The sequence below is a fragment of the Hippoglossus hippoglossus genome, chromosome 21, assembly GCF_009819705.1.
Source record: "Hippoglossus hippoglossus isolate fHipHip1 chromosome 21, fHipHip1.pri, whole genome shotgun sequence".
Taxonomy (NCBI): Eukaryota; Metazoa; Chordata; class Actinopteri; order Pleuronectiformes; family Pleuronectidae; genus Hippoglossus; species Hippoglossus hippoglossus.
The window spans coordinates 11957357-11971706 of NC_047171.1; the positions used below are offsets into that span (position 1 = coordinate 11957357).

The 14350-nt window shown below is 40.7% G+C and overlaps 1 protein-coding gene across 1 annotated transcript in view; it reads left to right on the forward strand.

The window, feature by feature from the left end:
- tanc1b (tetratricopeptide repeat, ankyrin repeat and coiled-coil containing 1b) overlaps positions 1 to 14350 on the forward strand; it is a 106071-nt gene that overhangs the window by 82263 nt on the left and 9458 nt on the right. Inside the window, 6 exon segments of the mRNA XM_034575053.1 lie at positions 1253 to 1860; positions 3690 to 3798; positions 4034 to 4156; positions 7598 to 7834; positions 8437 to 8622; positions 9678 to 9756. Of these exon segments, the coding sequence (XP_034430944.1) occupies positions 1253 to 1860; positions 3690 to 3798; positions 4034 to 4156; positions 7598 to 7834; positions 8437 to 8622; positions 9678 to 9756 (1342 nt within the window).

Genomic DNA, 14350 nt, shown 5'->3' on the forward strand with positions numbered 1-14350 from the left:
TTTGATCCTTTAAAAAGAAGGTGAAACATCACAATTGACATCTGAGAATGTGGAACATTCGTTTTGGGGATATTTTAGCTTAATTTTTGGATTATGAGAGTAAGTGGAGACGTGCCATGCATCTTTATGTTTAGTCTATTGGAGAAACTGATAAGTAAAGGTATAAAGGTGAACTTCACTGGGATATCATGATGTTCTGCAAAGGCACTTCTTTTCCAGCCATTATTTACCACAATAACTCTGGAACAGAAAGGAAGGTTCCTGCAACTTGTCAGCTGGAGGAGGCAAAACAACCGAGGTGGTAACTTTAGTAATTGGAAGCAATTTGTATCGTAACCTCTGAGCTCTAGAGTCAGTTTTCATGTCACAGTGTCTGAGGAACCTTTTGTAGATTAACAATGGACAAGCCAGGATTGTTGAGGCTGTGGTAAGGAAGGAAGAAAGGAAGCCTTGAAAAAACATTCTCAGTTTGTAACAACAGAACCATATTTGTGAGCAGAGGTGTCATGAATAGTGTCACAGTTCTGGCTTTTGCTTGCAAAAACTAATATCTGGCATATCTGTGAGGTGTTGGTAGCACCTCACCCATCTTGTGGATTATGATCAGTATATTTCATTGACTCTTGGTTGTGTGTGCGTGTGCGTGTGTGTGTGCGTGTGCGTGTGTGTGTGTGTGTGTGCGCGCGTGTGTGTTTGCAATACCTTGTCATGATAAAAGAGAGAAGTGTTATCTCACTGAGGTGATGCTTCTCTAGCCTCAGACAGGCAGGGGATAGGAGGATTAAAGTGCATTGATTTCTCCAGCCCCCAGGACATAGATTGAAATGTGAGCTTTGGCTCAGACCTCTGGTCACCGGCTGTCCTCTACCTCATCCATCCCCTGCCTCGTAATTCTCACTCTCCCCGATCCGTTTTGCTGTAGACACATTTCCAACAGTAACACGCTTCTGCTTCGGCCTGATAGCTCGGTGTTGTGTTGGCTTCCCTTCCGCTTAAAGACTCTGATAGTAATCGCAGACGAGCACATTTTTATTGAAATGGCAGGTCTCGATGCTTTTGGGCATAATTATTCTGTTTGTATGTTGTGGTAATGAGAGATACAATTCATACCGCAGAGACTAACGAGAAAATTACTCATTGTTATGTCTGAGATTCAATTTGGATTTTTTTCTCATTGTTACAGAAGGAAATTGAGCATCATGGTTTCTCAAATAAAACCGACTGAAACGTTTTTATCCTGTGTCTTCCATAGGAGATCACCAGCCTTTTGCCGTTCTCCAAGATCTCCCTGGATGACTTCAATGACAACAAAGAGATAAGCAACGACCTCAACGCATATATCCAGTACCGTATCAATGGCAGCAAAGAAATCATGAACAATATCAGCCTGAATGGGAAGGCCGATCCCATCACCGTTGGCAAGCTCAGCAGCCACCTGATCTCCCGCAGCCAGGGTTCCTACCTGTATCTCAAGCTCACCCTGGACCTGTTCGAGAGAGGCCACCTCGTCATCAAAAGTGCCAGCTACAAAGTGGTGCCCGTCTCGCTGGCCGAGCTCTACCAGTTACAGTGCAATATGAAGTTCATGACCAATTCGGCCTTTGAGCGCTCGCTGCCCATCCTCAACGTGGCGCTCGCTTCACTGCACCCCATGACTGACGAGCAGCTGTTCCAGGCCATCAACGCCACTTTCGTCCGAGGCGAGCTGCCGTGGGAGGACTTCCAACAGCGCATGGAGCTGCTGTCGTGCTTCCTCATTAAAAGGCGGGACAAGACGCGCATGTTCTGCCACCCGTCCTTCAGAGAGTGGCTGGTGTGGAGAGCTGACGGAGAGAGCACGGACTTCCTCTGTGACCCAAGGTCGGTACTCTGCCTTTTAATGAAACGCAGTAACTCAGCATCTCTACTTATAGAACTGTGGGTCACTATTACAAGTCTGCAGTCAGGCTAGTTCCAGGATCTTGCATCTACAACCTGCAGTAAAATATAATTTAATACGTGATGATAATTACATGGCAGTAGAGAAAAATTATTCTCAATTTGACTATTAATCAAAATGTCCCGACTGTATGTTTGAAGGGACTGATTGAAAATCTGCCTTTTCACTAAAAATAACAAGCACATTCATGTTTAAGGATTAATCATTTGCTCCTCAGGTTTTTACCTCTCAGTGTGGTTCTGAATTAGTTATTAAGGATGTGTGAATCAAGGCTGCCTGTTTTGGAGGCAAAGTAAACTGACAAGAAGGACTTAATGCACAGAGTAAGTCAAATGTTCGGTTCTAAATTTGAGGAGAAAGTGAGATTGAGTTTTGTTATGCTCCTTCTCCACTGGTCAAATAACCCACTAACACCCACTGACGTCTGGCTTTTCCCTGCAAAGGGAGTGGATACAATCTGCATTCACTCCCGGGTCAAATGACTGCAGCAGACATAGCTTTTAATTGGCTCCGGCTCAGACACCAAGAGAAACAAACATGACACTTGGGTGAACGCGCAAATTTGGCGAGACATCGAGTTGAGAGAGCACCTCAGTTTCCTCAGCATTTGTGATGTCAAGCATGACTCCCCTGACCTGGGGGGAAAAAACCCAGAAAGGTTAACTCCTCTACTGGCAATGGGAAAGGAATCAATGGCCTTTGTAAGCGGGTTTACCTGCATTTAAAAAACCTGCGTTTATCCACTAATTTTGGTGTAAAAGAGGTATCTGTTACCTCATGGGCCTGTTTTTACTAACGTCCCTGTTCACTGAAAAGAAACAGTAGAAATTGACCTACAAATCAATCATATAGAAAAAAAGACTACAACATGTTGTATGAAAATGTAGGCCTTAACAAATCACATAATTTTTACTGTAATCTCTTTACTTTTTATTGATTTTACTGTGTATTCCACTTACATTCACGTTTTTATACTTAAATCTGCTGGATATGATCATAGTTTCTAGTTGTGCCCTCCTTCCTGTTCATCATGCTTATAATTTTTTTGTAGTTTTACCAAATTTTATTTACAGATCCTCCCCATGCACCTCCATTAGAGGCCTAAGTCATTCACACTTAATAAATTGGACGATGTCACTTTTGCTCGCCGTTTTCCTCACTGCTGCTCACCAGTATCACCTCTGCTCACACGCTGGTGTTCGTACATGGACCAGAGGCAAGCTTCGTATTTTGGTCATTCACAGCCGTCCAACTCTGTCATCACAAAACAAAGGCTCGAGAGTCTGGCACAGGGAAACGCACATGCACACAAAAAGCTCGCTGTACTGCCTCTTGTGTTCGCCTGAGCACGAACAGAGAGAAATTCTTAACTAGATCAAAGTGATCTGCAATCATGCATGTCCTTTTAATGAAGTCCTGCATTAATTAGCGCAATAGTGTCTCTGAGTGAAGACTGAGAGGAGAACCAAGGGGTTGGACACTCGTTCCCTCAACCGTCTTCACGACAGTGCCAAGTTGCTCCTCGTGACCAGGATAAATAAAGTAATTTAATGTTAGGCGAGGCAGATGAACGCCAAAGGCACCAGACGGTTTCTGATCCACAGTTAAACATGAAGCTGAAAATCATATGGGAATTTTTATAAATGTTTAAGTATGCAACAAGTGAATTAACATACGTTCCATACTATATCCATATGTGAGCTACATATTCTGCTGTACAGCTGACTCTCTTCTCTGTTTTCTAATCCAGGACCGGCCATGCTCTCATGGCTTTCATGTTGTCCCGCCAAGAGGGGAAACTGAATCGCCAGCAGACCATGGAGCTGGGACATCACATCCTCAAAGCACACATCTTCAAGGTACTGCTACTGAAACTATACATACAGTCTGCATTCCTTTGTGGTTGAAATCCATCCCCTCATGGAATTTCATGGCGTTCACTCTCTGTTCATGTGTTGTGGATAAGCCATGGGATGTGAAGTCAAACACTGACAGCTTGTGCAGCTCATGTTCACTGATGTTATGTATGCATTCATATATGCGTGTGTCTGTCTGCTTGTGTGTGTGTGTGCGTGTGTGTGTGTGTGTGTGCAGGGCCTGAGTAAGAAAACAGGTGTGTCATCCAGTGTGCTGCAGGCTTTGTGGATCAGCTGCAGCGCCGATGGCCTTTCTGCAGCTCTGGCCTCCCTGAGGAACCTCTACACCCCCAACGTCAAGGTACAGATGTTCTCCAGCTCGTGTGTGTCACATGGACCTAAAACTATCAGCCCCTAATTAGATTAGATCAATGCTGATTGGATAATGAAAATCAATTAATGATAGTTTTGAAATGTCACGTTAAAATGTTTGCGGTCAATATAAATAGAATCCTCTGGGGGGGGGGGGGGGGTTATGACGGAAACTTCTTGCTGATGAATCAAGAAAGATTTATAGATTACTTGATTAATAAAATGATCAATAGTTGCAGCCTCTCTCTCCAGTCAAAATCATTTTCTCTAAAACTCTTGAATCAGACTTCACAATGATTAGTATGCAAAGTGTTATTAGTGACACCATTAAATGTCCTCCCTGATTGCTTTTGTAATTGCACAGATGACAATCAAGTTGTGAATCATAGGAAATGTCACGCTCTGCTCCTCACTCATACCGGTGAGAGCTCAGCACAGACTAACAATTGAAACCACCATGAAAAGCAGCATAAAGATCTTCATTTGCTCAGACTGATGCATCTTGATTTATTGGCCTCTGCTCGATCCGTGGGCTTCTCTCGTCTGTACGGACAAAAGCGACTGTCATTGTCAGTCAGGTAAAAGTGCAAATGAATACGCATGTAATTATACCCAGTCCCATTATCCAAATGGACTGTGAAAATAATAGAGCTTGAACTTTTCTCCTTCAGCTCCAAACTTTTCTCATATTAGTTGTAGCTCTTTAATCCATTTTTCATTTAGCACATCGAGGATTTGCTGTTCCCTCACATTGCCAATAACATTTCATATGAATTCATATTTTTCCGCCTTTGCATCCTAAATTCCACCTTTTCCACTTACCATTAATTAAATTTTTTTAATTACAATACATCCTATATTTCTTTCACTATTTCCCTTTTTCTTCTTGCTTATGTGTCTTAATAAGTGAATGTCTTTAATGTATAGTGTAACGATAGATCTAGGGCAGAGGAGTCAGTGGACTGCGGTCTGGATCCAGACGCCGTTCTATTTACACCAAGACCTATAACTGAAAATGTTGACAGAGCATTTAAATTTTAACTGGTGCCACTTTTCTAGCTGTTATGGCACTGGTTGAGTGTTCCAGGAAACTCGCAGACCACTTGTATATTCATTTCATGTGAAGCCTCTCAGCCAATCGTACCTGAATGAGAATGAGCATTCTGAGTCATGTCGTTGAGAGAAATACACAGATCAGGGAGAGACAAGAGAAGTGAGTCAGAGAAAAGTAAGAAAAGTAACTTCACATGATGTGCTCTAAATACAGAAAGGTAGACATAAAAAACCAGCAGGGCAGTTTCAAACCAGTACATCTCGTATGTTCCGAAACCGTGCTGATTGTTAGAAGCTGCGATGTGAAACAACAGGACATCATCTCAGCCTAACTTTAAACAAGCCAGAGCTCAGTTCTCTCACTGAACAAGAAAAGTGATGGTGCGATACAAGAGCTAAAGAAAGAAAAGCAGGTGTTAAAGCTAAGTGATGTTAAGATGTGTTCAATTTTTTAGAAAATTGGTTATATATATATATATATTGTATATAATAATATTATTATTGTAATTATTCTAAAGCTGTCTATTATGTATTTTTTATTAGATTACTTTTTACTCAGACATTTATAGTCTAATATTTAAATATATAGTGCATTAAGTGTTAGTTTGACAACTGACATCGTGTTCCAGACTTTTGCTCAAGACAAATTTCTCTATCTGGACCTCTCTGAATTTTAATTGAATACCCCTGAACTAGGGTGTGTTTGTCTAATGTGAGTGATAAAAGACCTAAATGTTGGCAGGACTCCTCTGCTAACACACTGGATGCCAATCGCTTATTTGGACACAATAAGAAGAAGAAGAAGTTACATGAAAGAAGCTGTTAGATCTAGTTTGAGTCTGTCGTTTGATCTAATATCACTTCCATTTAGTGGCTGAATTTCTGGGCTAATATAGTCCGTTCCATGTTACACGTAGTGATAAGCCAGTTATGTGTCACGCGCTGGCCGGGCATTCTCCATTTCATTTAAGCAACAAGGAAATTTAAAAATGTTTTGAGGAAATTGGAAAGTAGATAACAGATTTAATGTGTCCCAGGGGGAGAAAATGGGAAATGCAAGGACCTAAAAGGTCAGTACAAGATGAATGGGGAACAAAAAAAAAAATATTTTAATATATCAGATAATTATTTTTTCTTAAATATAAACGATTTAACTGGCTGCTCTATTTGTTTAGTTAATAAGATATATTTGTTCTTGGATACTTTTTGTTTAATGATTAGTTTCTTCTGGAGGTCCACACAGTTGACGCACTGCGATTATTAACCAACTGTTCACCATAACACTAATTAGACAAATGTTCGTCCTCTGCAGCTTCTACCTCCCGGATTCATTTTGAAGCAGTGAAAAACGTTCCTCTTTCTCCTGGAAAGGCTTTTACTTCCAAATAAAGTATCGTCCCTATGAGCAAAATTATGTAGCATCGTTCTTTTTCATTAGCGCTTCTGTGGTGTTCCATCACTTTCTGTCATCTTCATCGTCTGCTCGTGAGTTATTGTGTTTAATATCGCTGGAAGAGACACTCGCAGAATGACCTCGTTCTGTCCTCTGAGAAAAAAAAACAAACAAAGAATGGTCGTTAATTTATTCCAAACAGGATCCAGCAAATAACACAATTTAATTTCCTGTTGTCGGATACTCATTTGGCTCGAAGCTTGTGTTTGACTAAGCATTTATTATTGATTTCCTCATCATGGACCAGAGTAACACACTTAATAATTTCCCATCAGTAGAATGTGACCACTTCATTTGGTGTCTGACCTTTGCTTGGAGAAAATCTCGAGATTAGGCCAAAGCTGTTTGAGCTTTTGCAGAGAAATAAATTACAAATTTATCTTAGAATCGGAGAGCATGGTTCTGCTGTTTAAATTAGTCATTATCCATATCCACTCTAAATCCCTAAAAGTCAGAAACTACTAAAAATTCACTGCCGTAGAAAGTAGTTTCACCCATGAAGAAGTGGTGGAATTTCTTTAATGGCAAACTCATGCTGTTAAATTGAAGTTAAGATCCCTTTTTATAGATACCTGCACAGTAATGCATTTGTGTAATGTTGTCAAATAGTGTGGAAGAATTGTTTTATCTGCCTTCAGGGAAATTGTAAGATGAATACTGAGTGCATAACGATTCACATGATTAAACACAGACGGATTTTGACCTTGAAACTGCAGCAGGGCAGTCTCCTGTTTCTTCACTTTACCAACTACATTAATCTTTATTTCAGTCAACATTAAAATACATATTTTCTGGTGTTTTGTTATAAGCGGGCGTCCAATTGGAAATAGTTTGGAGCGACAACAGGAGCACAGATGGTCGAGTAATGCTTTGATAACATTGTTCCAACTCCAGCTGAGTGTGTTTTCACTTCTGTACACTCAGGTGAGCCGTCTGCTGATGCTGGGCGGGGCCAACGTGAACTACCGCACCGAGGTCCTGAACAACGCGCCGGTGCTTTGCGTCCAGTCCCACCTCGGTCACCAGGAGATTGCCTCTCTGCTGCTGGAGTTTGGCGCCAGCGTGGATGTGGTGTCTGAAAATGCCATGAGCCCCCTCTGCTTCTCAGCTGCTGCAGGACACCTGGGAATCGTCATGCTGCTCAGCAAGAGGGGGGCAAAGGTGAGGGAGCCGGATTTTTGATTAACCACCTACTCCTAAGGTGCCATGGTGATGCAGTGCTTAGAACTGGCGCCTCACACCAAGAAGGTTCCCGGTTTGTAGCCTTTCTATGTGGAGTTTGCATGTTCAACAGTGTCTGCGTGGGTTTTCTCTCGGTACTTCAGCTTTGTCCCACCGTCCAAAAACATGCAGATCGGGGTTAGCATTGATCGGAGACTCTAAATTGACCGTTGTGAGTGTGAATGTGAGTGTGAATGGTTGTTGTTCTGGCCTCTGATACCCTAGCGACCCGTCCAGGGTGTACCCCAGCTCTCACCCAATGCCTGCTGGGATTGGCTCCAGCCTTTCCTCACGAGTCTCAAATAATAAGTGGTAATATAATATAATGGATGGATGGATAATGCCCCTTGCTTCTATAAATAAAGATGAGTTAGGAATAATCTTCTTTGTCCTCACAGAAATTAAATAGTCACCTGCACAGACTTTACTCAGCCACGTGGATATTTGTGGTGATTTAAACATGCTGCACCTTCACCCGAGGTGTTGGATGTATTTTCTGGGTCCCCGTGCCAGAATAACCAAGAATCCTGTGTGTCTGCCAGGTTGATCACGTGGATAAGAGCGGCCAGTGTGCGCTGGTCCATGCTGCTCTTCGAGGACACCCAGAGATTATCCAGTACCTGCTGGAGCTGGAGTGGAGCGCCGAGGGGCAGCAGCAGGACAGCGCTCTGAAGAACAAAGCTCTGCAGCAGGCTTTGATAGCAGCCTCCAGCATGGGACACACACAGGTATGACTGACACACATTTTACTTTACACTTTCCAGTCCCCTCATGTATAAAAACACTTCATGAAGCTGAAGATATGATAAAGAAACTCAGGTGAGGTTTTTATGTCCTCATAATGAAACCATAGCTTTTAACAAAAATAAATGAATTTGAAAGAGAACTTGAAAGCAATTCTCTCGATGTCAAGCGAGAACTTCTCTTCCTCAGTCTGTGTATCTGTCACTCAGAATCTGTGCGTTTGCCCCCCTGCTAGCGGCATAGATTTAATTAATTCTGTGGAAAAAGCTGCAAGAAAGTGAGTAAAAAATGATTTGATCTGCCCAATTATTTAGATCGGTTCCAAAATGAATGGGCGGATGGGTCATTTCCCAGCCCTTCAGAAAATGGAAACAAACTAGACTAACAAACAAACAAATGCAGATGAAAAAACATATGGTCGATAGAGGAGCTTTCTACTGACTCCCACATATATAAACACTATATAGTGCAAAAATGAAAGACTTACTGAATTGAAAGCACAGTAGCACGACCCTTAGCCTTTCCTGTGTATTTTCACAGCAACAAGAGCAGATAGAAATTTCAATTAAATCTGAGCACATCTTTCCCTCAGTAAGGACGACTTCAAGTTTGAAGTGTTATTTGGCCTTGTATGTTTGAAAGCAGCATTCAAGGATCAACCACAGCGCACTGCCTTTTGCTGCCCAGGTGCAATTTAGGCTCAAGGTTTATTTTGGCTCCCTCATTAGCTGGAATGGGATCCCGAGGCCCGGCTTAGAATAACAGAAGTGGGCCAAGCCAAGCTGTCAACCCACATATAGAAGGAGACCCCATTAAAGTTCAAGTATTAATCAGATTGTGCTCAACTCACCTAACCTCACAGAGAGGTTCAGGCAGCGGCGGTGCTCTCGTCTCGTCTGCTGTGATTAATTAGTAATAATTTGCTCAGGCAGCAGTATCTGATCTTTTTTGTTTTTGCACGTTCCATAACCTCTTGAAGCCTTATTTGATATCTTGTTCTAAAACAGTATGCCATTAATCTAGGTTTCTCTTTTGGCAGGTTGTGAGCAGCTTACTGGCTTTGAGTAATGAGCACGCTGTGCAAATTGATAGCCACGACACTCTGTGGGGAGAGACAGGTATGTTTTCATCCATCTTTTTGCATTACATGGCTCTGCTGTCTTCTCACCTGCTGGTTTAGCATTCTGGACCACACTGCTGTGATCTCACAGACTCGGATCGCTCTCCTCCACAGTAACGCTCTCAGACATGCCAACCGTTCCAAGTTCTCCTCTGCTGTACTTTTCTGCTAAAAGCATTACTTATTGTGGTCATGTGGGTTTCTACTCAAAGTTTGGTCAACACAGCATTTCCTCTGAACAATCATTTTCCAACATGCTGCTGGTATTTCAGATACACTATCCCTCTGGTGCTCTGTGTTAGGATGCTGCCAAGAGTTTGGGCATTTTTGAAGTCTCTCCACCATCTGCTGTATGCATTGCTAGTCATATTTAGGTTTTGCAGGGGGTAGTGCAGTAGAATTACATTTGGAACAATAGACTTTCACTTTAACTTTATGCATGTAGGTGGTGATTTTAGTTAAACCATTTATCTGAGACTTCTACAAAGGCTGTGCCAGATTTAATAAAAAAGATGACAGGAAGTGAGAGACTTCGATGAAGTAAAGGGTAATTTGAAAGAAAAAATAATCCAAGTTTTCGTGAAGAAAGTCTTAATATTACGAGGAGAATGTTGTAATATTGCAAGAAAAAAGTAATTGAGGCTATGTGTCATTTTAGAGGGGAATATTAGAAGGTTTTTTTATAAAGATTTCACAAATCACTGAATACTTTCCTCTTTTGTGGAGGAGGAAATGTTTGGCAGTGGTCGACAGCGAGGCCATCGTTGGTTCTGTGTGATATCAAAGAGGTTTCATTTTTCTCAAGAGAGAATGAGATTAATAATCAAGATTTTGGATCCAGCAGGAGTGAAACTCCAGTGAGCACAGCTTCTCCTTGCTACTTATTTCCTATTTGTTTTCTTTATTGTCGTAATATTAATACTTTATTCTCATTAAATGATTAATTTCTTCTCGTAATATTACAGTTATTTCTACTTCTTCAGCATGGCCTTAATACTCTGACAATCAGGATTAAAAGTCATTGGTAGCGAGGCTGTTGTTAAAGAGCCTTCTGAGATTGATTTAGGTAATGGTGCAAAAAGCCATGTGGAGCAGCAGGGAACAATATAAAGTCTAAAAGCAGCAGCAGGAGGAGGTGACGATGGCGGCCAGGTGTAACACTGGTAACATGAAAGCTGAATAAAGTAGCACAGAGCAGAATTTAATTTGACAGAAATCGTGGATTCCTGTGGAAGGATCCAGGCATCTTGATTGATTTGTTGAAGTCATTGCAGAGGTGATGTTCTGATGAATGCACTCAAGTACTAAATATATTTCTGATTCATTATGTTAGTGTGAGAGACATGTAATGTTCGAGCTACAGTTTTTTCATGATTTCTATGGAGAAATGGTTTGAAAATGTTTGAAATGGTTCATCTCATCTTAAGTGTGAGTTTTATGCTGCGAGTTCAGTGATCTGAGCTATAAATGTTCAAATCGCACCTCTTCTAATTTGACAGCAACCTTGATACTTTGATGCTTGTTTGTGCACCGTCATACCAGAATAGATAAAAAAAAAGAAGAATTATAATAATAGTCTCTTTGTGTCTTTCTTAGTTAAAAGCCAGCAGCGTTTATCAGTCAAAGTTTGGTGCTGCTCCAGGAATGTAGGTCAGCCTATTAGTGGAGAGGCTGTCCACAGCGTCGTTAACGGGTGCTCGTGCCCTGCTAAATGACGGAAGGCTTTTAGACCTTATTACTGTCCCTGACACAAAGAGTCGTCACTCTGAAATATTCCTCTATACAACTGCTGCTCTGTTCCCACTGATGTGACTAGAATCTGTGTTCTGGTACAATAGAAACACCTGCCTGCTCCATTTGGAAAACATATTCCCGTTTTTTAAAGCTTCGGTTCACATTACTGAACCTGATATGTAGCTTTGCTGCAAAACCAGGACCCGTTGACCACTGGTATAAATATTAGTAATGATACTCTCGCATACAATGGAGCCACCTATAGCTTGAGTCCAGTTTACATCTCAGCTCTGTTCACTCATAACTTCTGACGTCATGGAAAGGTAACAGTACAAAGTGCTATGCTTTGGCAGCGACCTCAAACAAAATTACTACCAAATTCTATATATTTGGTTATATGTGTGTTTTATTTTTTAAGTATAGTTATTTATAATGAGGTTTATGGTTAAACATATATATTAGGCCTCAGGTACGTGTCTTCGTCATAGTGGTTTGATAACGACATCTTAGGAATAATTTTTTTCGTGATATTTTCTGATGTGAAGGTATCAGAAATGTTTTTCTCTTTTAATATCTGTCTTGTTATTCACCCACAACTCGCTCAGGCTTTCTCCCAAACCTTTGACATGGCTGCATATTTTCGCCCCCACCTATTAATCATTTAAAGTGAGATCCTGGCTCATCTTTATTCATGTAGAAATAGGTTTGTAAATACAATTATCACCACAATGTAGATTCTGCCCCCAGGGTTGTGTTTTAAAAAGAAACTAACTGAATATCTAGTTGTGCATCACAGATAGAAATGCAGCAGGGCAGGAGCTCACTACCAGCAAACAGCATAAATGATTTTCACTTAACGATTCATGAAAACTCCGTTTCACCTCAGTTTTCTGCCTCTCAGCGTGTAGGTTTAATTTAATAATCCAGACTGTTAGTAGCCGATGCTCTGATGCAGAGAATACCAGAACACAAAGTTCCTGAAATATCCACTGAAAAACTGGCCTTTCATCGTTCTCTCTGATTAAAACTTCCGCCAAGAATCTGTCTCTATCTCACATTTAAAATTCAGTGGAATATTACATCTTTATGCAAATTGACCCAGGGTCTCTTCTGCTTAAATAGAGGCAGGCTCATTGCACTGCACATCTGTGCAGGCTTCATCTTTTAAAATCCATCGAAGGATGTAAAGCTCCTCTTGTTATGCAAAGAACGCTTATTTAACTGCAGACAATCATTCTCATTATTGTGAACACGCAGCAGCAGCAGCAGGATTAGTTTAAGGCAAAGAGAATTGTTTTCTGTTGAAAACGTGAATTTTTACATAAATCAAATATCATTTTATTACATTTTTGGTTTCCACCCAGTGGTATGTACAGATGAATGTTGACCAGTCTGTTAACACAAAAATCAATATATAACATCTTACAGCAAATGTTTATCACTAGTGGCACTTCTTTGAATGGAAATAATCAATTTAATTGGAAGCATACATATATATTTATGTTTGAGTCAGGATCTATCATCAGTTTGACTTTGAGGGTAGAGTTCTCTCTTTACTTATCTGTGTAGTAGAGTTTGTGTGTTTATTAGAATGGCTGCCCACTGCCATTTATGTTATTTTTATGCTTTTGTGTTGGCAATAGTCATGGCTGAAGGCATTATGTTTTCTGTTGGTTCATATTTCCGGAATACAGACGTTTGTGCCTCTGTCCGTCCAATTCTCAGGAACAGTTTGAGGGATTTAGACTGAAAGATGGATTCATCAGATTTTTGTGTTCACAGGTCATCTGTATTTGAATGAGAAGTGGCTTCTCTCCTGGGTTTATTTATCAGTGTTATGAAGAAGAGATTCTGAATTCCAGACTGTTATCATGCTTGTAAAAAAGGAAGTGGAATTTACGTGATGAAATGATTCTAATTGTCACAAACTTTCCGCTCATGAGCTGTTAATTGCTAAGTTAATTTCTGCTTCATTAATTTCTCACTCTCATTGTTGAACACTGAATCTAGAGTTTGTTTAACAGAGGTGACGGCAGAGCAACGTGTGCTCTGTAAAAAAATATACACTCTGCTACATCTCCAGGCAAAACAGGTTTTCCATTTTACAAATCACAATCAATGTCTCTGTGTTGCCTTTTATAAATTGCCTGCAACCTTTTGTAATTGACATGTTTGGCAATTATTGAACCATATGTAATTGAGTCATTCATGAATTTAACCCTGGGAATAATGTTAGACCCTTAAGCATTTTTTTTAATTAAAATCTCAAACTGAAATTTCATTGTTATTGTCGGTGTGATGAAGTTTCGTCCAGCCTGGTGGTGAAATAGCATTTTTTCTGATAGTTATTATTTAGAGGCTCCTCCTCAAGACACTGTCAATGCAGATATGAGGGTGAAGCTAGAGGAGCAGGCAGAGGAGAGCTGAGTCGAGGCCGATGAATAGTTTAATGTAGAAGATGAGATAAATGAGACAGGATTTTATTGATAATCCTGAAGCAGAAGAAGTCACAGCTTGTTCTCTGCAGGTGTGTTGAAGCTGTGATATAAAGAAATATGTTGGTGAGATAACACTCATGTATGGAATAAATGTGATATAGCAGGAGGATGTGTGACTGGCTTAAATGCCTATTTCACACTCCATGACTTTAAGCCTGATTTTCCACTTGCTGACAAATTGTGGAACTCAGTCAAAAACCGCAGCTCCTTTTCATAGGCAATCACCAATTGCTGTGTCAGACTCTTCAAAAACATGAGAAAAAAGGCTCCAACTAGATTTCTAGTTGCTAAATATCTAGAATTGGAGACAAACTAATCAGAGTAGAGCAGAGACACTAGTCAATGGATTCTCCTGATGAA